At 43.2% G+C, this 25319-nt stretch overlaps 1 protein-coding gene across 1 annotated transcript in view; it reads left to right on the plus strand.

The window, feature by feature from the left end:
• The first annotated feature begins 468 nt into the window (after positions 1-468).
• The window catches only part of TLL2 (tolloid like 2), a 144508-nt gene continuing 119657 nt past the window's right edge, over positions 469-25319 (plus strand). The window contains exon 1 of the mRNA XM_075841504.1: positions 469-783. Coding sequence (XP_075697619.1) covers positions 615-783 — 169 coding nt within the window. The 5' untranslated portion in view covers positions 469-614. The remainder of the gene's footprint in view (positions 784-25319) is intronic.

A 25319-nucleotide genomic window follows, 5' to 3' on the forward strand; every position in this document is an offset into this window, starting at 1 on the left:
TTATAGCGCTTTGTGCTGTGTAAGGTCCCGGTGTTATAGATAGTGCTGGTATTATAGCCCTCTGCCAGGGTCCAGTGTAATAGATATTACTGATACTATAGCCCTCTGCCAGGGTCCGGCGTTATATATATTACTGATACTATAGCGCTCTGCCAGGGTCCGGCGTTATATATATTACTGATACTCTAGCGCTCTGCCAGGGTCCGGCGTTATATATATTACTGATACTATAGCGCTCTGCTAGGGTCCAGCGTTACACAGGGCACTGTGCCGTCGCCGGAGAAGTTGTGGGCAGCTCCCAGTGACCGCCTGCTTTATAATGAGCGGTGAGTGCAGGAAGCGGCTGATTGGACGAAGCAGCCAGTGAGGAACACCCGGCCGGGGACTATCTAGAAAGCACGGCACCGAGACCACGCCCCGCCCGCACCGCCCCCTGCACCCTTTATACCCCGCCTGCAGTCCCGATCCCCCCACAGCTATCATCTCCAGCTCGCGGAGCCCTGTGCTGTACCGCTGCTGCACCCCAACTTCTCTGCCCACCTGCAGCCCCAGCCTCACTCTGTCCAAACACCGGTCCTGTGTCCTCCCTCCAAACTTGTACTCTGTCTCCAGCAATGACTGGCTGCGGATCTCATGTGAGGAGGCTCTGCACACTGACATCTGTAGCCCTGTCCTTACTGTGGGGCATCCGCCTGGCCATGGGGCAGGATTATCAATTTGGGTTTGAATACTTAATGGAAGATAACACCGAGGAAACGGAGTACAAGGATCCGTGCAAGGCTGGTAGGTGCAAGTCGCCCCTTCCCTTCATTCAGCCCATCATTCTGATCAGAAGTCCGTTCCTGTACGATATTACCACTAACCTGTTATTAGATCATTTCTGTATTATGTTGACTGCAAAATTAACTATTTTTGTTAAAAGTGATAAAATAATATGATATTTTTTGATCTACTCCCGATATCTAGATAAACGTGACAAGTAATCGTAACATTGCGACCAATTCTATACTGAAAATCCCTGACGTGTTGTGCCTTTCAGCCAATAATCATTCCCCAAATCCACAGAAAGATTAACAAGAAAATTAAGTGTTTTCCATTTTTCTATGGATTTTAATTGATCGCATCCGATCGTTTAGCTTCCATGGACGCCTCAATTATCCGTGTCGTATCGTGTGGCAATAGTTTTGTCGCTGGCCGGTGAAGGATAGGAAGTCTTGTCTTATACGATATTGCTATTGAAATGCAAATTGATCACAGCAGAGTTGCATCTTTATTAATCTTTGTCCTTGGTCGTCGTCCTGGCAGCTCATTATTAAGCCGCCTGTGATCTCCTAAATTGGGAATTCTTTCAACTCCGTCAGATTTCAGGATAATAACGACACATTGACCAATCTGTTCCCTTTTTTTTTTTTTACCAATCCCGTGTTATACGGTGGCTTAAATGAACACAACTATTTATCGTAGCCTCAATATTTGGGGTAAAATATTATTTTATTTATTTTGCCTATTTATTTTTGTTTTCCTTGCTGTATAAATAGCTCCCTATAAATGTGAAAAGTTCCCTCTTAAGTGATGGGCTGTCCTTGTGTGGAGTCATATAATATTCTATTTGACTAGTTCCTTGTTATATATGTGATGCCATTACTGCTACTACAGGGGTCACCACACAGCTTTCTTAGATTCCTGAATGTCAAATCTGCCTAGTTATTCGGTGATAAGCCCAGAACTCGCCATATAATTTGGTAGATTTTCTAAGCTGGAGCCTGGGAAAGCTGGCAATATAACTAGGATAGAATTCTTATCCAGGGGATGAAAGAGAATAGCTCAAGGATATCCTTTCAATCAGGCCAAAATACAAATATAATAAACTTTCTCTTTCGTTTACTTATTTGTGTAATGACCCGTCCTCAATAGGGACATCGTGTGGCCAACCACCACCCATCATTATGGACGGCACATCACCACATCAGGCCGTGATTGGTCATTACACAGGGTCATTCTTAGGGTATGTGCACACACACTAATTACGTCCGTAATTGACGGACGTATTTCGGCCGCAAGTCCCGGACCGAACACAGTGCAGGGAGCCGGGCTCCTAGTATCATACTTATGTACGATGCTAGAAGTCCCTGCCTCGCTGCAGGACAACTGTCCCGTACTGTAATCATGTTTTCAGTACGGGACAGTAGTTCCACGGAGAGGCAGGAACTCCTAGCATCGTACATAAGTATGATGCTAGGAGCCCGGCTCCCTGCAGTGTGTTCGGTCCACTACTTGCGGCCGAAATACGTCCGTCAATTACGGACGTAATTAGTGTGTGTGCACATACCCTTAGGGTATGTGCACATGACAACGGCAATTACGTCTGAAATTACAGAGCTATTTTCAGGAGGAAACAGCTCCTGAAATTCAGCCATAATTGCATGTACTCGCGTTTTGCGGGGCGTCTTTTACGGACGTAATTTGGAGCTGTTCTTCATTGGAGTCAATGAAATACTGCTCCAATTACGTCCCAAGAAGAGTCCTGCACTTCTTCTTTTGACGAGGCTGTAATTTTACGCGCCGTCTTTTGACAGCGACGCGTAAAATGACAGCTCGTCAGCACAGAACATCGTAAAGCACATTGAAAGTAATGGGCAGATGTTTGCCGACGTATTGGAGACGTTTTTTCAGGCGTAATTCGAGGCGTAAAACGCCTCCATTACGTCTGAAAATAGGTCGTGTGAACCCAGCCCACTGGTCAGAAGGAGATGGCCTACCCTAGCGAAATGTCATCACTTTGAGATGGGAAAACCCATGTACATTTATATGCCCTTATCGTGCATATTGTCAGAGATTTGTTCTGGGAACAACCCCTTTAATTCCTTTTAAACTTTTTTTTATATATGCATTAACACTGAAAAAGGACACCGGAAAAAGTTTTATACCATGAAAGGTACAACTTTATTAGTAAAATATATATGTATATACATAGCGTTATCTTTCACATGGGCACTTATCATGTGTATTACCACCATCTAAAATGTTTTGGATATGTCAATTGTACAGATAGGACACCACACTATCATAGTTAACATATTAGTATAGATGTACTTGGTATAAAACCTTTTCCTGTGTCTTTTTTTTGGTATTGGCGCATACATTACATTTGTGACACAGGATAACTCCTATAGGTGTTGTATGCCAAACTGTGATATGTTGATGATTTAAAACCTGTTGCATTAAAGAGGACCTGTCACCAGTTCAGTAAAGCCCAACTTCCTACCTCTTGTCATAGGCGCTGTCAGGCTGGGTTCACACGACCACATTAACGTCCGTAATGGACGGACGTATTTCGGCCGGAAGTCCCGGACCGAACTCAGTGCAGGGAGTCGGGCTCCTAGCATCATAGTTATGTACGATGCTAGGAGTCCCTGCCTCTCTGCAGGACAACTGTCCCGTACTGAAAACATGATTACAGTACGGGACAGTTGTCCTGCAGAGAGGCAGGGACTCCTAGCATCGTACATAACTATGATGCTAGGAGCCCGGCTCCCTGCACTGAGTTCGGTCCGGGACTTCCGGCCGAAATACGTCCGTCCATTACGGACGTTAATGTGGTCGTGTGAACCCAGCCTCACACTGATGTCTGTGTAATTTGTATCCCAATCCATTTTTTACTTTCCGAGTTATGAGAACTTTTTTTTATTCTAATTAGGCTATACTAGCCATAGGGGTGGTGACGCAAAGGTTTCACTGGGAGCGTAGTTTGGTTTGGCTGTATGACCCTGTCCTATCGGCATCATTCCGCTTCTCTCCTTCCCTGCACAGCGCGATCTCCGCTTCTATTGTGAAATTGGGCTTTGCTGAACCGGTCACGGCTCCTCTTTAAGTTGGCCATAAATGGTGCAATTGTTTGAGTATTCTACTTTCTTGAAGCTAAGGCCGTCACACGGCTGCATTAAAATGAAAGCATGTCTATTGGGCTGTTCACACGGCTGTTTATGTGAGTGGCTATTTGCCTGGATTTCATGTAGCAAAAAAGCAATTGATGCTGGCTAAACAATCCCGTTTCCATCTTTTGCATAGATCTCTTGTATTTTGGTCATTTGAAAAAAAGAGGTGTTCAAATAATACTGTGTGGCCAAATCGTCATTGACGCTTCTGCACCTGTGTATTGTCCACTTACCGTATTCCCTAAGCTACAAGGGGGACTTCTAGTACTGCTATCTTACTACTGAAATCGCTAGAAATTCTAGTCTGTGTTAGCTCAGCAACTTTTCCATAGACTGATTTAAAGGCTATGTAGACCTTTTGAAAACTTTTTTTAAAATAGAAACGTGTATCCGTGTGATTGGTGCAACTTTATTATTACCTTTTATTAAAAAATATTTTAACTTTTTGATACAGCTGCTTTGTATTCTGTAAACAAAGCAGCTGTATCTAGCGCTGAGACCTGTATCCGTCAGGTCAGCGGCACTGATGGGTTCTGTGACGGCAGGTCCTGCGTGTCTCTGACACGCAGAATCGAGCGGTTACCGATCACATCTAAGTTCATAACTTAGATGTGATCGATAACAGGTGGATCCAGTCACTGAACCCGTCAGTCACTCTGACCGGACGGATACAGCTGTATCTCAAAAAGTATAAATATTTTTTAATAAAATGTAATTGCAAAGTTGCACCAATCAAGCTGATTAAAAAATAAATAAATAATAGTTTTCAATGGTGTACATTGCCTTTAATAGCAGGAGATTATAGAAATATCCATACTCTGACTTGCAAGAATGATTATCAGCAGAACTATATAATAAATGATCTATGCTGAATATTGGCCTTGCCTGCTGAGGATGTAAACCGATCTCTTCGAAGTCCCTTTTATGTGTATACATGTTTATAATGGATGGTAAACGTAGTTCAGGCACTAATTGGGGTAAACTGAGAGATAAATAGCCGTAATCTGTCAATAATTAACCACTTTATCCTAAAGGCCCTTTTACACAGGCAGATCATCGAAGGAGCGTTCGTACGAATGCTAGTTCCCGATCATTGTCCTGTGTAAACATGGCAGCGATCAGCCGACAAACAAGCAAACGCTCGTTTGTCAGCTGATCGCATCTTTTATGTGGGCAAAAAAACCAAACGTTTGTTGGCAGCACAGCTCCACGTGTAAACCGGGGACATGCTGTTGACAAGATGCACACTGCATGGGGACGACCGTTAGTATTAACAATAATTTTTACCCATACTCCCGATCATTGGTCCATGTAGATAAAGCAAACGGGCGCCGATTGGCGTGTTGTTATCGTCGATGTGTGCTTGTAAACTAGCCATATAAAAGGTTCTACCTGATGTCTGCTTAAAGGCTTATTCACATGATGCTAGGTTATTACCACAAAAGCATTGAAAATGCAGCGGTTTTTCACAGTAATTGCAGCAATAATCTATGTTTTGACCACACTAGGGAAATAGGCCCTTATATTCTTCAAACATAGTTCATAAGCAAGTGCATGGGTGAGAATATCCTGTTGAGTCACAGACTGTTGTGTTTTGATAATTTCTGTAAAAAAAACAAAAAAAACACATACATCAGTAAAGCTGGAAACCCATGGGTAGATGCTGGCGGCATTACCACAATTAGTGAGGGACCTCCATTGTTTTCATGTAGGAATAATTCTTGGGGTGGTCATAGGGAAGCCCGTGTTGTCTTCTTGTCTTATTTACACCTGGTTTTGGGAAAGATTGATCACTCCCAATATAGTCCATATTATAGATTCCACACAGGCTGTCGCTTAGATTTCCTATAGCCCTAAGGGTATGTTCACACGGCCTATTTTCGGCCGTTTTTCGGGCCATAAACGCCGAAAAATGCTTCCACCTCCAAACATCTGCCCATTGATTGCAGTGGGAAAAACGGTGTTTTGTTCCGATGGGCCATTTTTTTTACACGACCGTTTTGAAAAACGTCCGTGTAAAAAAACTGCCGCGAAAAAGAAGTGCAGGACACTTCTTGGGACGTTTTTTAAGCCGCTTTTCATTGACTCTATTGAAAACGGCCGTAAGAAACGCAGCGAAAATCGTGAGTGGCATAAAAAACTTCTGAAAATCAGGAGCGGTTTTCCCTTGAAAACAGCTTCGTATTTACAGACCTTTTTGACTGCGCGTGTGAACATACCTAAATAGCAAATCTGCTGTACATTCCCTGCATCCCTACTGCTGCACAACTAGACACATCTGCTGCAGGCTGTAAAAGTTGATCTCCATTTTATCTTTCCACAGGGCTTATCGCCAAGCTTACCCTGACTCCGGTATGGCTGCCATATAGGTTGAAATAGACAGACTTGCCATTCAAGAGTCTAGAAAAGCTGGTCTAACCCATGTGGCAGCCATATGAATGGTCACACAGCTTTCTAAAAACAGATCTAACTAAGAAATGTCTAACAAATTTTAAACTCTGTGACAGAAGAGGACAACAAAAAGCTTTTGCTATTAACTTTTTGTTATTAAGTGGTATTCCCAACTTAGACACTTATGGAATATCTACAGTATATAGCAGGGGTCTCAAACACGTGGCCCCTGAGGCTGTCATTGCGGCACGCGGGGCACCATAGCTCCCTCGGGAGAGGAAAGAGCAGGCCGAAAGAGGATTGCGTCGGCGAATGACGTAGCCCCTGATGTCGCTTATACTAGCGACCTGCTCTGAGGAAGCCCCCGGACATCACTGTCCATATATGAACAGTGATGTCAGGAGCCGAGCTGGAGTCCCAGTCAGAATGCTAGAAGTGCCTTTGCTCCAGGACTTCGGCTGGGGAAGCCCCTGACATCACTGTCCATATATGGACAGTGATGTCAGGAGCAGAGATTCCCATTTAAACCTAGTGCTATTATTCTAGTAATGTAGTATTGTTATAGTCATGTAGTATTATTATTATTATAGTAATGTAGTACTATTATAGTAGTTTTTAAATAACGAATTGATTAACAATAATTTTGTAATGCTTCACATTTTTTTTTCTATGTGCGGCCCATTTACCCGGCCGAGTTTGAGACCCCTGCAGGGCTGCCATCAGGGGGGTATTACTGGTACTCCCGTCAGGGGCCCGGCCACATGGATGAAGAAAAGGGGCCCGCCGGGCTGCCGTTGCCCCCCCCCCTCGGACTGTTGCCCCCCTCGCAACGCTCGTGCCCCGCCCCTAGCAACGCCCGCGGCACCCTTCTAGCAACGCCCGCGGCACCCTTCTAGCAACGCCCGCGGCACCCTTCTAGCAACGCCCGCGGAACCCCCCTAGCAACGCCCGCGGCACCCCCTGCATACCTGTTGTAGCTTCAGTGGAAGGGGAAGATGCAGCATGTGCTGAAGCTGCGTGTGGAGAGCCCGCCCCCCAGCTCCTCTACACTGCCGAACGGACCTGCAGGCTGGTGAGTATGTTCCCCTATCCATCCTGCTTCCCATCCCCCTGACCCCATTTGTAGTATGTATAAAGTTGATTAAAATGTTTTTTGGTATTTTTTCGTTTTCCTAGCGTTTTTTTTGGCGCGATTTTCGTAATCGCGGCAAAAATGGCGCAGTTTTGCCGCAATTATATAAAAATCGCGGCAAAACCGCGTGATTTGTGCCGCAATTACGAAAATTGCATAAAAAAAAGGATACAAGACATGAAAAGTGTTGTTAGGCTATATTCTCACAGTGCGGTCAAATCACGTTTTTGCAGCGATTTTGCAAAAATTGTGGCAAAAAAAAATGGGATTTCACCGCACTGTGTAACTAGACTAAGGCCTTATTCAGACGGCCGCGTTCGGTCCGTGACATACGGAGCGTGTATCGGCCGTATTTCCCAGGCCTACCACAATTCATGGAGCCGGACTCCTAGCATCATAGTTATCAGTGTTGCTGGGAGTCCTTGCCTCTCCGCGGGTATACTCCCACGGGAAGGGAGGGACTCCAGTGATTATAGATAACTGTGATGCTAAAAACCCGGCTCCCTGAACTGTGGTCGGTCCGGGAAATATGGCCGATACACGCTCCGTATTTCACAAACCGAACATGGACGTCTGAATAAGGCCACTTGCTTGCCTCCTATTTTTGGTGCGGATTGCGCACTGAAAATTCACTACAAATTACAATATAAGGCCTTATTCACACGAACGTGTTATACGTCCGTGCTACTAGCATGATTTTCACTGGCGTCGCACGGACTTATGTTAGTGAATGGGGCCGTTTAGACTGTCAGTGAATTTCACGCAGCGTAACAATTCGCAAGCGGAAACGCAAGATAAAGTGACATGTATCATATTTTCAAATACGCACCGCAGGTCAGTTTTTGTGCAAAAAATGCGACATGTAAATGAGATTTCTTGATCTCATTTACTTTGCTGGTTCTGTATTACACTGAGGATTTGCCGCACGAAAATACCCACGACAAATTTGCTTCTTTCTCTCGCGGGAAAAAAACGCCTTCGCCTCCCGTTGAAATCAATGGAGGCGATTTCGGAAGTTTTTTGCCACGGTTTCCGCTGAAAAAAATGTGGCAATAAACTGTGTGAACAGGGCCTTATTCTCGTGCGGATCTGCTACACGCTTGTAGCATCTGCGCCAGGAATCAGGGAAAGCCTCCGATTTTTGCTGTGGAAAAACACATTGAACTTTAATGGCAACGTAAGAACGGAGCATTAGTTATCCTTACATCCTCACAAGCGCTCCCCCCTCCCTTCCCCCTTCACATCGTGTTGTTGCCCTAAGTTTATCGTGTAGTCAGGAAATCTCCTACCTTACAGTATAAACAACATAAACGATAATTCACAGGTCTCCATTATGTCCTTTTAGCCTCCGTCGGGCTGGTAGACGTCGGTTTACCTTATTTTTGAAGGATGAAATGGCGTAGTAGACTTTGTTATTCCGGAGTCCCCAGGCAGCAGCACGAGTGCTCTACCCATGGACTTTATCCCTGGGAAAGCTTCTGACATCACTGTCCATATATGTAAAGTGACATCAGAGGATTCTCTAGGGCCGGAATCCCTGGCCAGAGCATTGTCGACGCTCCGGCTGTGTACTCAGGCTTTGCAAAGCTTCGGACGTCACTTTACGTATATGGACATCAGGAACAGCGCCAGACTCCCTGGGCAGAGCGCTAGTAGAAGGCTCCAGCCCTGGGCAGTGACTTCAGGAGTTTCCCCTGGGCCATTCCCCAGGCGACGTATCCCACTGTATGCCATACAGTCGGATACGTTTTAGCTAAATAGATCAAAATCCGGAGCATGAACCGGTCACTGCCGGCTTCATGGTTTCCTTCACTGTAATTGACATCGGCACCAAAATCAGTTAATGCGTATAACGTACAAACGTGAGTGCCACAATTTCCGTTGCCCACCACCGGTAATGGAGGGGGGGCCCCGACATCTTGGCTGTATGGGGCCCAGAAATTCCTGATGGCGGCCCTGGACCCCTGGTACAGAGCATAAATGTCTGATCGATGCAGGTCCCTGTTCCGGGACCAGCACCTCTATCGGGTATCGCAACTATATGTTGAGGCTAGCTGCAGATACCTGGTGGGGATTAATGGAGGAAGGGGGGCTGCGCATGTGTGCCGTTCTCTCCATTCTGTTCTATGGGAGTTATGGGCCCAGCCTAGCAGTGCTTTCTCAGTTGTTCCCGTAACTCACATAGACTAGAATAGAGAGAACCGCATGGCCCCTTTTTCACTAGTCTCTGTCTGGAATCTGTGGCCAACTGCTGCCTCACCTGGCAAAACGGGGGGTTGGGTGACACCCCCTTCTTGATATGGGTGCGGATGTCAGAGATGGGACCCACATCAATCAATTATGGCATTTCCTGTGGATATGCCATAAATGTAGAAGTTGGGAATATACATTTAAAGAGACAACATGTAGAAAGGAAGACAGCACGGCACTCACCATTTGCAAAAAGGTTTCTCTTTATTCCTAAATTGAGGCAGGCAAAACGGGATTGAAAGACAATACAGCCGACCGTTTCACGTCCTTCAGACGCTTTATCAAGGCATACTGGGATTCAGTGCACACACACTTAAATACCCACACCTTGTCTCATCATAGCACTTCCTCTTCTCACGGTAATATAATATGTATAGGTTTCTATTAATATTTGATGTTTTTACTTATAAGCAGCTGATCAATAGATTAAGTACAATGTGTCAAACATGCCTATTTCAAGGTTCTATTTTAGAAATGCTGATAGGTCATTCCTATCATTCAAACCCAGGGGTCCTAGAGCCTCTGTTTTTATTATCCAATTTGCTTCACAGCGTAATAGTTTAACGCGTTGATCTCCACCCTCACACGGGGTGAACACACGTTGTATGCTCGCAAAGGACAAACATTTTGGGGAACCCTTTCCTGTCCCAATGGAATACATAAGTTTTTCCTATGTAAAAGAATTGACAAGGACAGAACACCGCATATACCAGGTAATTAGATTTACACGTAATCAGGCTACTAACATAATGTTTAACTGCACCCATTTGGACATTTATCCCTATTTTCATCTGTCCACAAAATGAACATTTGTAGTTCCCTATTGGGGCTATATCTTTAAAGAGGCTCTGTCACCAGATTATAAGTGCCCTATCTCCTACATAGTCTGATCGGCGCTGGAATGTAGATAACAGTGGTTTTTATTTTGAAAAACGATCATTTTTGAGCAAGTTATGAGCAATTTTAGATTTATGCTAACGAGTTTCTTAATGACCAACTGGGCGTGTTTTTAACTTTTGACCAAGTGGGTGTTGTAAAGAGAAGTGTATGACGCTGACCAATCAGTGACCAATCAGCATCATACACTTCCCATTGTTCCAGCCCAGCATGATCCACAGCACGGCCCTTGTATTCTGCTGACGATACCTGCAGTTCAGCTGTGGAGTCTGTCATCCCCTGCCGGTTTATTATCAGTGCAGCTCGTGCTTGTTCTGATCTTCTAAGGGCCGTTGCTTATTTGTGTTCCTTGTAAAATCCCTGCCAGTGTCTATGTAGCAGTGCTGACTGTGTGTGTCTGTGTAGTAGAGCTGTGTGTATGTATGTATGTATGTATGTAGCAGGAGGTCGGCGAGGAGACTCTGCAGCAGATGGTTATTCCTATCACAGAGTGGTGTGACAGTCTCCTCTACTGCGGAAGAGACTGTCAGCAAGATTGTATGGGGACGCTGGAGGAGACTGTCAGCAAGATTGTATGGTGATGCGTCCCCACCCAATCTTGCTGACCGTCTCCTCCATCATCACCACCCAATCTTGCTGACCGTGATGCTGGAGGAGACGGTCAGCAGGATTGTATGGTGACGCTGGAGAAGACTGTCAGCAGGATGGAAGGATAAAGACATTTAGCAGGAGATGCATGTAAAATGCGCAAAAAAACATGTAACATGTAGCGGAAAAACGGGGCGTTTTTTTACGCGGACGTTTTCCAAAAACGGCACGTAAAAAGACGCCCACGAAAAAGAAGTGCATGTCACTTCTTGGGACGTTTTTGGAGCCGTTTTTCATTGACTCTATAGAAAAACGGCTCCAAAAACGCAAGTTTGATTAAAAAATGGCTGAAAATCAGAAGCTTTTTTCCCTTTTTAGTAAGCGTGTGAACATACACTTAGCCTTTTGGTGTGCTATAGCTTCTGCCAGCTGCAGAATCACACCCAAAATGGCTACCGGACACTGCTTAGCAATTTGAAGACACCTTTTCCTGGCTTGTAGGAGGGGGTGAGATTGCCTCCCACATTTACAGCAGCTGTGAGTCAGGTTGCTTTGCCTTATTCACCTTGCTGTAATACTTGGAAGTGCTCCCTCTGGTGGCGAACATAGGAAAACATGTCAAATTCTTATTTAATTTTGAATACTTTCCAGCATGTGGAAGAAAAAAAAAATACAGCAAAAAACGTAAAAAATATAATAGAAATAAGTAACTTAAAAAAGAAAAGGTTTAATTCGCGGCACATTCCCTTTAAGGCTGGGTTCACACGAGCACATTAACGTCCGTAATGGACGGACGTATTTCGGCCGGAAGTCCCGGACCGAACTCAGTGCAGGGAGCCGGGCTCCTAGCATCATAGTTATGTACGACGCTAGGAGTCCCTGCCTCTCTGCAAGACAACTGTCCCGTACTGTAATCATGTTTTCAGTACGGGACAGTAGTTCCACGGAGAGGCAGGGACTCCTAGCGTCGTACATAACTATGATGCTAGGAGCCCGGCTCCCTGCACTGAGTTCGGTCCGGGACTTCCGGCCGAAATACGTCCGTCCATTACGGACGTTAATGTGGTCGTGTGAACCCAGCCTAAGTGTATTAAATCAGTGTCCCGGAAACATAATTAAAAGAGAAGCATAAGGGTATAGGGGGTTTACACAGGACGATTATCTGGCAGATGAGCGTTCATATAACGCTTGTTGCCGATCGTTCCCCCTGTTTACACAGGGCAATTATCAGCAGATGAACGAGCAAATGCTCAATTATCTGCTGGTCGTAAAGTTTTAAAAAAGTATAAGATTATCGTTGTCTGCAGCACATCTCCCTGTGTAAACAGAGAGACGCGGTGCCGACATGATAAAAGATCGGGACGAGCGATGCGAGTAATGCTCGTCCTCATCCATAGCTCCGTTTGACAGGGGCAAGCTAGCGCCAATCAACGATGTCTCCTTGAGCGGCGCGCGCTGCATCGGCCGTGTGTCGGCCGGTGTAAAAGTGACTTATCTTTACACACGGCAGGTTCATTGCAGACATTTCGGTGACTGAATATCTATTGCACACATCTGATGAATGGGACAGTCAGAAATTTCTGCATTAAATCGGCTACATGTAAATTTACTCTAAAGCTACGTTCACATGTAACAGATTTGCTGTGAAATTTCTGTCTGGAAAATCCACAGCGGAATACAGTAACATGCTGTGGAAATTTTATGCACAGAAATTATTAAATTTTTCAATGAGGGATACAAAAAGTAAATAGGGGATGGGGTATGAGCAATATAAAAGATAATAATAAAGATAAAATAAAAGAATAAGAAACATCACGAAAATAAAACAGATGCATCCAAAACAGCAAGTATATCTTAATGAATGTCAGAAAAATACGACCGAACCATTTCGTACATCCATGTAGTTGGGGGGGTGGGGGGGGTGAATGGGGGAAAAAAACAAATAAACAAAACCTAAGTCATAACTATAACCATTAAGCTCGCTATAGCAATAGATTAAATAGGTCAGGTGAGGGAATATACAAATTAAACGGACGACCGGCTCGCCTCCCCTCCCTCGCATGGTCCTCAACACCAGTGAGAATGAAAGCATGGGCAGGGAACCAGCCACCCACCCTGCGTCAGTCCCACCGATATGTCTTCCAAGAGTTCTCCCCGAGGAAGGAGATCGCCAGTAGACCCATCCGAGGCGCGACCCCCGTAGGCACCATGAGAATCCGAATCCCTGTGCAGACTGTTTTTTTTTTTTTTTTAAACATCTGTAGCATGTCAATTTTTATGCTGTAGAAAGTGCACAGATTTGCGGAAATCCAAAAGCAAATCCTATTGACGATTTTGCTGCAGATTACTTGAAACTTTTGAAACCGCGAATTTTGAAACAGCGAACTTGGCCTTAAAGAGGATCGGTCACCAGTTTATTAATTCCCCTACTAACTAATCTAATAAGCGCTATGAGGCTGATTACTACAGTGTGATTTGTTTTCAAAAAATGTTTATTTGCAAAGTTATGTGTATTTTTCTAAATATGCTTACAGAGTACAATAGGTTCATGTGTGGCGTCGACCTTTCAGACCAGGCTCTCCAACCTTATTTGATCAAAAGGATAACTAGAGCCTGGTACAAGAAGGTGGCAATATATCTGATGCAGATTTGTACTTTTAATTCCTACATAATATACAAAAAGGCCCAGGGAACCATGACATACACGTTTTGTATTTTGCCCTTCAAAACTAGGACTGTAATTACCTATGCTTTGAGACCTATCCTACAGTAGCAAAGGAGCTGAATTAGAGAGAGCCAAAATAGGAAGGGATTCCTTATGCTAAAGTGAACCTCTTAGTCTATGTTCACACGGAGTATTTTGGGGGAGGAATATCTGCCTCAAAATTCCATTTGGAACTTTGAGGCAGATATTCCTCTCCCTGCACGCCGATTTTCGCGGCAATTATCTCGCCGTTTTTCGCCCGCGGCCATTGAGCGCCGCGGGCATAAAACAGCGATAATACATAGTGTCAAACATTTTATATAATTGGTCAGATTTCATAAAAAATCTGAAAGGACTAGGCGCAGACTATACCAATATGTAAAAGCCCTGTGGGGTCTTTTTTCCCAGATTGGGTCTTTTTAGGTGTATTTTTTTATGATCCGACACCACAGGGCCTCTGCAAAGAGACTATGGTGCCTAAAAATCATCTTTGGAAATCGTCATCCTTAGGCCAAATTGGACACCTTTTTAGTTTGAGGCCTTACCAAGTGTCCAGCAAGATAACATTCACCAACGTGTTTGGTATCCACGCAATCAGAACAAATACAGAAATAAATCTACAGGCATGCAAAAGTAAAAACATTATTTATTTAAAAGCTTTTACACAACAAATTGAAGAAAACTGCATTCTTTCCCAAAAATTTTTGCATTTTTGTAAGATTTTGAAAAACACCAAAAAACCTATCTATAGTATATACCATCGAAATAAAGCTCTGATTTTGCTGAAAAAAACCATAAAATTTATAGGGATCCATATGATTCCTACAAAGTTATAACCTATTAAATAAAGACATCGTGAAACTGCTAATTTTGTTATGTCATTAAGGCCCAGAATGCATGCAGGGGGAAAGGGTTAAAACTGCATCTATTCTTCTAGGTACACTTGCACAAAGTCATGTATTATGTAGGATTATATTCAGGTGTATGACTAACCAGTTATACCAAACAGATGACAATGATCATCATTTTCATATACAGGTCATTAACTGTAAAATAAACTGTTGTGTTCTATGAGGCTTAAAGCTGGATGAGGAACAGCCAAACTCTGCTAAAAAGGTGAGGGTGTAGAAGACCGTTTCATGTCACAGCTCCACCATGGTAAGACTAAGCACAGCGACAAGACACAAGGTAGTTGTACTGCATCAGGAAGGTCTCTCCCAGGCAAAGATTTCAAAGCAGACTGGGGTTTCAAGATGTGCTGTCCAAACTCTTTTGAAGAAGCACAAAGAAACGGGCAACGTTGAGGACAGTAGACGCAGTGGTTGTCCAAGGAAACTTAGTGCAGCAGATCAGACACATTATTCTTACTTCCCTTCAAAATCGGAAGATGTCCATCAGTGCCATCGGCTCAGAACTGTCAGAAACCAGTGGGACCCATGTACGTCCTTCTACAGTTTGGAGAAGTCTGTCCAAAAGTGGTCTTCGTGGAAGAATTGCGACCAAAAAGCCATACCTTTGACGTGGAAACTGTCATGTCTGTGGCTGCGGGCCGCCAGGTTCACTCTCCCCCTGATGCCCGTAGCCATGGGTCGGCGAGTGCTGCCCATGTCTCCTCCTCAGGAGACGCCAGCGCTCGCTTTCACTCACCTCGGCCGGATCCCGTAGGGTGCGCGCGCACGCTCGTGTCCGCTCTTAAAGGGGCAGCGCACGCACTGGACTTTAATGAATTATCAGCCCATGAGTACTCTGGACTATAAGAGGGGCTCAGCCCCCTCGCTTCTATGCATGAGCGTTGTTCTCGTACCCTAAGTTTGTCTATGCGATGGTCTCCTAGTGTGTTCCAGTTCCTGTTCCTGTATCCCGTGCTATCCTGGTCGTGTGCCATGCTGAGCCAGTCATGCTGTGCTGTATTCCACGCCTGTCCTTCTACTCCACGCCTGACGTCTACCTGCTGCCTAGTCCCAGCCGAGCCTGCCTTGCTACAGTCCATGCTGCCACAGGTACCCTATGCGAACTATAGACTTTAACCTGCGCCCTGTTGGCCAGCTGCCATACCGCCAAGGTGGTACGGCCCAGTGAGTCCACGAACCCGACGTGACAGGCACTATCTACAGGGGGCATTGTGACTGGCGCCATCTACAAGGGGCATTATCTGCAGAGTGCATTGTAAGTGGCGCTATCTACAGGGAGCATTATCTACAGAGGGCATTGTAGCTGGCACTATCTACAGGGGGCATTGTGACTGGCGCCATCTACAAGGGGCATTATCTGCAGAGTGCATTGTAACTGGCGCAGTGGGTCAGAAACAAGGATAAGCGACTCCACTATGCACCTAAACATAGGAACTGGGGTTCAGAAAAATGGAAGCAGGTGCTCTGGACTGATGAGTCAAAATTTGAAATGCAATTTCAATGTTGAGGAGTGTAACACCAAGAAGGGCAAGCTGTAAGGTTAATCTGTGGCATGTGGAAGGGGCATTAAAGCCAGATTGAAAGCAAAGTTTGTTTTTAGCCACATAAAACTTCAAAAATCAAAGCATGCCAGGTATCGTCACTTGTCGCAAGGTGAACCTCTGCACAGACGATTGTCTGATTGGAAGGATAGCGCATAGGGATCCTTTCTGTACTGCAAGTGAAATTGGACGTCACATCCCAAGCCTAGGACGGCAACCAGTGTCAACACAAACCATCAGAAGGGATTTGCACAACGTTGAGCTACAAGCCAGACATCCAGCCACAGGTGTTCCATTGACCACACGCCATCACTATCATAGTGCACGGCAATGGAGGCTGGCATGGAGGACTAACCTCTTCAGCGATGATAGCCAGAGACTGCTCTGGAGACCACGTGGGTAATGCTATGAAGAGGCCTTCACAAGGGAAGGTCACTCCGGTCCTACTCCCGGGATTATGGTGTGGGGTGGCATAAGGTACGGTAGCCGGACCCCTTTATTTTTAATCTCAGATACACTAACAGCTCGCCGTTGCATTGATATTGTCGTGGAACCGGTGGTGTGGCCATTTCTCCAAAGTGTCCCAGAAGCCGTTTTTCAACAGTACAACGCCAGGTCAATGTTGTTTGTGCTACTGTGAGCAGCCTGCATGGCCTAAACATGCTACCATGGCCTGCAGCTTCTCCGGACTTGTCTCCCATCGAGCACATCTGGGGCGTCATTGGTCGGCAGTTGCATAGGGTGCGGCCAACAGCCAATCTTTATGATTTGCGTGCTCAATTGCATTCAGCGTGGCATAACATTCCTCAGACAACCATTAATAACCTCATTGATAGCATGTCAAGGCGTGTAAATGCGTGTATTACTGTGTGTGGCTCTCATATTCTATACTAAATAAATCAAGATGTTTTGGAATATTTTTTGTTTCCATTTTTTTTTATTTTTATCATTTGCGTGTCACTAAAAAAAGCTATCGATCCTGTGATTTCCACAATTCCAAAACTCTTACTTCTTGGTGTTGCAATTTCAATGTTGAGGTGTGTATTTGGTGGTAACAGAAGGCCGTTTATTCGCCGAAGGGCTGAAGTGATACAATAATGACTGTCTGCAGGCAACAGTGAAGCATGGTGGAGGTTCCTTGCAAGTTTGGGGCTGCATTTCAGCAAATGGAGTTGGTGATTTGAACAGGATTAATGGTGTCCTCAATGCTGAGAAAAACAGGCAGATACTTATCCATCATGAAATACCATCAATAAGGCGTCTGAAATTTATTTTGCAGCAGGACAACGACCCCAAACATACAGACAATGTCATTAAGCGCTATCTTCAGCGTAAAGTAGAATAAGGAGCCCTGGAATTGATATCGCCACCACAGAGCCCTGATCTCAACATCGAGTCTGTTTGGGATTACATGAAGAGACAGAAGGATTTAAGGAAGCTTATATCCACAGAAGGTCTGTGGTTAGTTCTCCAAGATGTTTGGAACAACCTCCCTGCCGAGTTCCTCCAAAAACTGTGCACCTTCAAAACTGCATCAATTCTTCTAGTCACACTTGCAAAGGGTGGTCACACTAAATATTGATTAGATTTAGATTTCTCTTCTGTTCAATAACTTTTTGTATTTTGTTAATTGATAAACTATTAACACTTCTATTTTTGAAAGCATTCTTACTGTTAGGAAACGTCCGTCCCTGTTAAGATTACCATGACTACTAGTCTAGCTTTTGGGCGGTTCTGTTTTTAATTGTTGAGCCTATTCCACTTCTCTGTCTTTCTTCCTATCAGATTGAAGGGTGGAGTATTTAAATCTGTGTTGGTTCTCATTTCTTTGCTTGTGATTTTTCCTTGTCTCCATGTTCATGATACTGACTATACCCTTTACCTTTGACTATTTGCACTTTTTGTAACTGGACCTCGGCTTGTCTCTGTATTAACCTTTGCTTACTGGTTTGGACTTTCTGCTCCAGGCATGTTTTGACCTCTGCAATCCCTGATTATCCACTAGCTTTATGATTTGGATTTTCTGTTTACCCTTGGGCTGTCTTGTTATCTGCTCTGGTATTGCCTGCATTGCACCTCTTATCCAACACGGAACTCTGCAGAATAGAACCCAGGTTATTTTAACAAAGTCAAACCTGCCTTGCAGTGGGCTCTGGCGAAAACCATAGAGAAGCCTTAGATTCTGTTGATCAGAGTTGTGACAGATTTGAGGTTGCAGATTTATTTGCACGCTCATTCCTGACCGTCTCCAGCAGCCTTTGGGGAATCGCTCACATAGCAATTCACATAGCAATTCCATAAGCGTCCACCCTGGGATTTGCTCAACCGGTGATTCCATAACACTTTGCAGCATTTTTTCACAACTGCCTAAACTTTTACACAGTACTGTATATTACAAATTTTATTCTATTGTTCGATTGTATTGTAGATTTCTAGAGAGCCTAGGAAATGTATTGCTAAAACACGCAACAAAAGACGTGCCAAATGTATGAACAAAAGCGCACATCCCAAATCATTATCTACTGTCTATGTCGACAATATTGTAACACCGGAATTCTCCTTATTATCTAAAAAGTATTAAACCGTTTAATTTTTAATCTTGCTCCTATTTAGTTTTAGAGATTTTGAACGCCCGATTTATTTATACTGGACGTACTGCCTTGTCTGATATTTCCATCAAAGAGGAACCTCTCCAAGAGGAAGGGAAGCTGAAATCAAAAGACAAGTCTTCTTGTGTGTACAGCATGGGGGGCAGATATGTTTCCAGCTGATGACTCTGATAAGCTACTTAAAGGGGTTATCCACTGTGGACAGTCTTTTGTGTTAGAATGTTGCCCTGAAGATAAGCTTATTACAGGTTGTCCCACTGCTGGGTGCACCCCAGAAATCAACTGTGTAAACTGTGGGGAAACCTGGCAGCAAGTGTTCATTTGCCCTGCACTGCCACCAACGAAGAAATTAAGTATTTCATTTTTCATTGAAATCAATGGCTTGCCCATGTATTATATCTATTTATGGGCCTGATGGGAAGTTTTTCATCTCTAGAATACACAAAAGAAAATATCCTTTTGAAGAACAGAATTATTGAGATAGGGCCCCAAAAATGCCCCAGTACCAAGATGTTGAGGGAAAAAAATACACGGCTCTTTGAATATCTAGGATTCCTTTCTGATCATCAGATTTTTATCAGAATAAAAAAAAACTGAAAAACACTGGGTATTGCAGCTTAATGTGTAACCAACTTCCTTGGAATTTGGCTCTCCCAGCTAAAATCCCACAGTAAAGACAAAACTCCCAGAGAGCAGATCCTGTCCTCTCTTCCAGTCTAGGATGAGCCACATCCACCGCCCTCTCGAGCTCTGCTAGTAGAGCTCTGTGGCTAAAAACGTAGAAATAAGACATGGCATCCAAAGTGAAATGTTGTGCCATTCCATGTTTAGGAGACTATCTTTCTTCTTCTCACTCATGATGACTTGCTTGAAAAAAACGTCTGATAGGAAAAAAAGAATTCCCTTATCAAATCGGACAAAACTACTCCTTTTATCCAACAGGGTACAGTATCAAAATAACTTTAGATTCCAGAAAATTTAAATTTAATAAGGGATATAAAGGGTTTCAGCTCAATCCCTAGAGTAATACCCGAAACAAAGACTCCCAACAATGACTCCAGAGGAAGATTAGGGGGTCCCCTATCCTTCTTTATTCAGGCTTGGTAAAACTTCTCTACAAATACATAGATGCTAAACACCATAAAGGATGGCTTACGTCTAGAATTTCGTTACCTTCATAAAACAAAATGCAATAGAAGTAGAAGTTCTTGTTTTGATAGAAAAGGATGTCTTGAATCCGGTTCCCCCAGACCAGAAAGAAAGAGTGGATTTTATTCCTCTTTCTCGTATAAAAAAAACAAATCTTACCGTGTCATAGTGAATTTAAAAAATGTTGAACCTTTCTCTTAGATAAAAAAAAGTTTCATTTGGAGACCCTGTCCTCTATAGTAAACTTTCTTTTTTTCCAGGTTGTCATGGCATCAATAGACTTGGAGGACGCATATTATCGTGTCCCCCATACATCCCAGCCATCAGAAATTTTTAAGGGTAGCAATAATGATAAATAAGACTCTAACCCATCTGCAATACAGTGCACTTCTGTTTGGAATTTCTCAAGCACCAAGAGTCTGCACAGAGTCTACAATCTTCAACTTTTACCCACTATTCTAGACTAAATTTTGGGTTTTCATGAACTGTTAGACATAATCCTCAACATTAAAAGAAAAAAATGCTGGAAACAGATCACACTGTGTGTAATGAATATACATAATCTGAGTTTCAGGTATTCTACTGAAATCTTCAGTTCAGACATTCTTTTTCCCTTAGGAACAGTTCTCTCTAGTGAGAGAGGTGGTGATGGATCTGTTTCTTTCACTCAAGACCTAATTCCAAATTGCTATGTTGGTTCTGGGTCCGCCGATTGCGTTCATGCCGGTGGTGAAATGGGCCCGATTCAGATCTCTACTTCACCAGAGGGGCTTTTTCCAGAATTGGGATGTGAACTGATACTCTAATCAGGCCCTTTTCCCTGTCTTCTACAGCCTGGAGTGGGGGGGGGGGGCTTATTACAACTCTTGCTACCTCCAAGGACCTTAGGAAGGCCAAGGCTTGAAGGCTGGACAGAGTGGTACCTGAATATAGACATTTTTGCCATGATGAAGAGATGGGTGATGCCTTTGATAGACTTCTTTCCCAGGAAAAACCTTAAAACAATGTTTTTTGTTTTTTCCCCACAACTCATCAGATCAGGCTACACCAATAGATGGCCCGACTCATTCCTAGGGCAAGAAGAGAAAATGCCATTCCTCGTGTGTCTCATTCCAAGGAGGATTTAAAGATAAGATCAGGGAGGATATAGCCACAGTAACATTAATTGTCCTATTTTGGCCAAAGACATCAAAGTTCATATGTCCATAGACAAGCCCTGGATTTTACTAGACAGGGAGGATCTCTTGTCTCAGGGCCCAGTTCTACAACCATACCCAAAACCTTCACCTGGAGACTGAAAGGGTAATTTTGAGACTGAGGGCTTTCTTATTTCTGCACTTTAAGCCATTAGAAAGCAGGTAACATCGAAGATTTAAGAGTATGGAAAGTTTTTTTTTCTTAAATTTTACCAGGTATTTCCAAGATCTTTTGAAAATATCCCAATGTTTCATTTAAGTCTCAATTTTCTCTGTAAGCAGGACTAGAGTAGAATCTCAAACGCAGGACCCTTAGGGCCCAAATTTTGGATTTTTGATACCGAACTAGTGGATCACCCTTGGATCAGAAGGTTGTGTGTGGTGTGTTTTTTTTATTTTATTTTTTTATAGAGCTCTCTCGCTCTTTTTCACTTGTTTTTTTTTCTTCTCTCTCAAATTGGTGAGATCCGGGCCCTTTCTGCATTCCCACATCACATTATAATACTGGAGGAAAGAAAAATTACCTTTGTTTCTCCCCAAATTGGTGTCAAAAAATGTATTATTCATTACCTTAATACCATAAAAGTGGATAAATTCTGAGCATTTAGCAGTCCAATTTCAAGGCAAAAACAAGGATTTGACAGCCAGCAAATCTACCATCCGTAGATGGATCAGGCAGGCCATTTAGCCTACACTAGTCATGATCTATTCCTTTCATTTTTTTAATTATTTTTTTTCTCTTTGGACCCCATTCTACAAGAGCTATCTCAACCTCATGGGCAGAGAGGGCTGACTCTTCTCTAGATCAAATATGTAGGGCTGCCAGTTGGCACTCTTATCGTATATGTTGCTAAAACAATACATTTTGCATCTTTAACTCCGTTTCTGACCTAGCCTTCGGATGTAAAGTCCTTCAAGCGGTAGTCCCACTCTATTTTGAATTATAGCATTATTCTACAGGGGTACTGTCATGGGCAATGTGGAATAAGAAGTGGTAATTGAAAAAAATAAATATATATATTTCCGGAGTCCTTTCAAAATCATTAGAGGTGTAGCCCGCTTTTATCTTCTCTGGTTTCATGTCCGGCAGAAGGAGTAATAGTAATCATCCTTTTTGGCATGCACTACCTTTTGTTGTTGCAGTGCAGTTATATTTTGAGCTGGGGGAAAGGGTTCCCTCTGTATTTGCCTAAATAGAATCGTCTCCTTTTTAAGGGCAATTTGGAGCAGGAAGTGGACGAGTGTGTTGGAATATCAAGTTTTTTTTTGTCCTTGAGCTCTCACTAATGATGGTATTTTATCACCTCTCTAGCTGTGAAAGAACTTGAGAACCGCAGGCTGTTCTGTACTATTTAGACTGCTTGTTACCTTTATGACCACAATGCAAGAATGATGAATTCACCATGACATCATGTTCTTAGTTGAAAGGAGACCCAGAGACTGTGCGTCGTTGATGGCCATTGTTAAACCTTTACCTTTTTAATGGTGCTTTTCTGAACGTTTCACTTTTCCACTTGCTAGCTTTAAATGCTACAAATAGCCATGTAATTCTATAGGAACGTGAATTGCAAAAAAAACTTCTGTGGAGGTAAATTTTGTAAAAAGTTAAATAAAAACCGTTAGCATGTTCTTTTTAACAATAATTACTTAACGTGTACTGGTTCTGAGTTCCATTCTGTATTCTAGTCCAGACCTGCATTCACAACTCTGCAGGCTTCAGAGTTTAAAGGGGTTTTCCCATCCAAGACATTTGACATATCCACAGGATGTGTCATAAATGTCAGATGCGGGTCCTACCTCTAGGACCCACACCTATCTCTAGAACGGGGCCCCCTAAACCCTGTTCTACTGCTGTGTTGTGGCTGAAGCTTGTGATTTACGACCATGAATTACGGAAAAAGAGTAGCTCGCTGAGCTACGCTGTTTCCGTAACTACCATTCAGTTCTATCGTATCGCCTGCGCTATCCATTCCGTCAAAACGACGGAACCCTTACACAAGGGTGACAAATGGAAACCATTTGCCCCGAAACCGTCACCATTGAAATCGTGTGTGATGCAAACCGAAGCCTATGGTTTTTGTTTCAGTTTGGATTCCATTCATGGGTTCCTCTGACTGAAAACTCCAACGAAACCCATGACCTGAGTCCCGACGTAGATGTGAACGAAGCCTAAATGGGGCTGTTGCTGGAGCACATGCATGGATTTCTGCAAGGCCATTCAGAGAAATGGGACAGTTGTAGAAATATACCCTAAGGTTGGGTTCCCACAGTTCAGATTTGCTGCAGATTTTACCTGCATTTTGTAAGCCAAAACCAGAATTGGATCCAGGAGACCAGACCTATGAGGCTTTTCTTTATATATTCTGTTTAGGTTCCATTACTGGTTTTGGTGCAAATAACGCAGCAAATCGTCACTGTGGGAACCCAACCTTAGGGGGATATTTGTATATCACTCAACACACTTCTTAGGGTATGTTCACACGCAGTTGTTTCAGGCGTATTTCGGGGTGTTTACACCTCGAAAAATGCCAGAAAAAACAGAAGCTAAACACCTACAAACATCTGCCCATTGAAATCAATGGGAAAAACAGCATTTAATTCATACGGGGTGTCTTTTTACACCTCTGTTTTAAAAAAACGGAGCGTAAAAAGACGCTCCATAAAACGAAGTAGCATGTCACTTGAGGCGTTTTTTGGAGCTGATTTTCCATTGAACACTATGAAAAACGCCTGAAAAGAAGCCTCAAAAGAAGCTTCATTTTCAGCTTCTAAAACGCTTGAAAATCGGAGGCTGTTTTCCCTTGAAAACAACTCCGTATTTTCAGAAGTTTTTTGCTAAGCGTGTGAACATACCCTAACCTGCAGGAGAAGTGGGAGCCCTACTGCCTTCCACTACAGTTTAAAAGCGTGCAACAGTAAGTTGTCTTGTATAAGTAAAAAAAATAATATATAGATCGGGGAAGAATTTCAGAAAACAACTGTAACCTACTCATTTATTCAGTTTAAAATACAAGGAAAATATATGCTGGGAGATCTAAAGGCTATGTACACCTTTTTTTTTTTTTTTCTTTCGCCCCCCCCCCCCCCCCTCAAATAAAAATGTCTATCAGTGTGATTGGTGCAACTTTCAAAATACTTATTAAAAATTATTTTTACTTCTTGGGATGCAGCTGTTTCTAGCACTGAAACCTGTATCAGTCAGGTCAGCGGCCCTAATGGATATGTATGGAACCGACTTTTCAGTGGCAGGAGTTTCTGCAAGAAGTCTGGCGCGTGTGAACGCAGCTCCCCACTGTGTATGTTTTTGTATCAATGGCACACGTGTGTTTGTGTATCTCATATTGGTGTTTGGGTACTTATTTGTTCACACACCTGCATATGTTTATGTATATGATTTGTTATATGAAACATTTTATTTCTTGTGTCTGTCATTTATTATTTGTGTGTCTGTCCATAATTTTATATTCTAATAATCCGGAAAATACTTGAACATGCATTGTGCAAACACGGCCGAGTGGGGTAGTCCCATTCTAGATTTTGTTATGGGACGCCCAGATTTACTTGTCATTCACTTGAAGAGTTACAGACTGCAGAATACTTGCATAGTTGAATAACATTAATCCAATAACCCCCTTTCCGCCACAGCCATTTTTCAAATTTTCACTTTCGTTTTTTCCTCCCCACCTTCTAAAAGCCATACCCCCCCTCCCCCCATATCGATATAGCCGTATGAGGCATTATTTTTTATAGGGTGAGCAGTAGTTTCTATTGGTACCATTTTGGGGTAAAAGACTTTTTGATCACCTTTTTAAAAAAATAAAATTCATTTTTTATTTTTTTTGGAAGCGAAAGTGACCAAAAAAAACAGTGGTTCTGGAGCTTTCATTTTTTTTTTTCCATGGCGTTTGCTGTGCTATAATGTAATGGTATAATTGTAATAGTTTAGCATTTTATGGACGCAATGATACCAGTTAGTTAAATTAATGAAATTTATTTTTTTTACGTTGTGCTTGGGG

This window comes from Rhinoderma darwinii, chromosome 11, assembly GCF_050947455.1.
Source record: "Rhinoderma darwinii isolate aRhiDar2 chromosome 11, aRhiDar2.hap1, whole genome shotgun sequence".
NCBI lineage: Eukaryota > Metazoa > Chordata > Amphibia > Anura > Rhinodermatidae > Rhinoderma > Rhinoderma darwinii.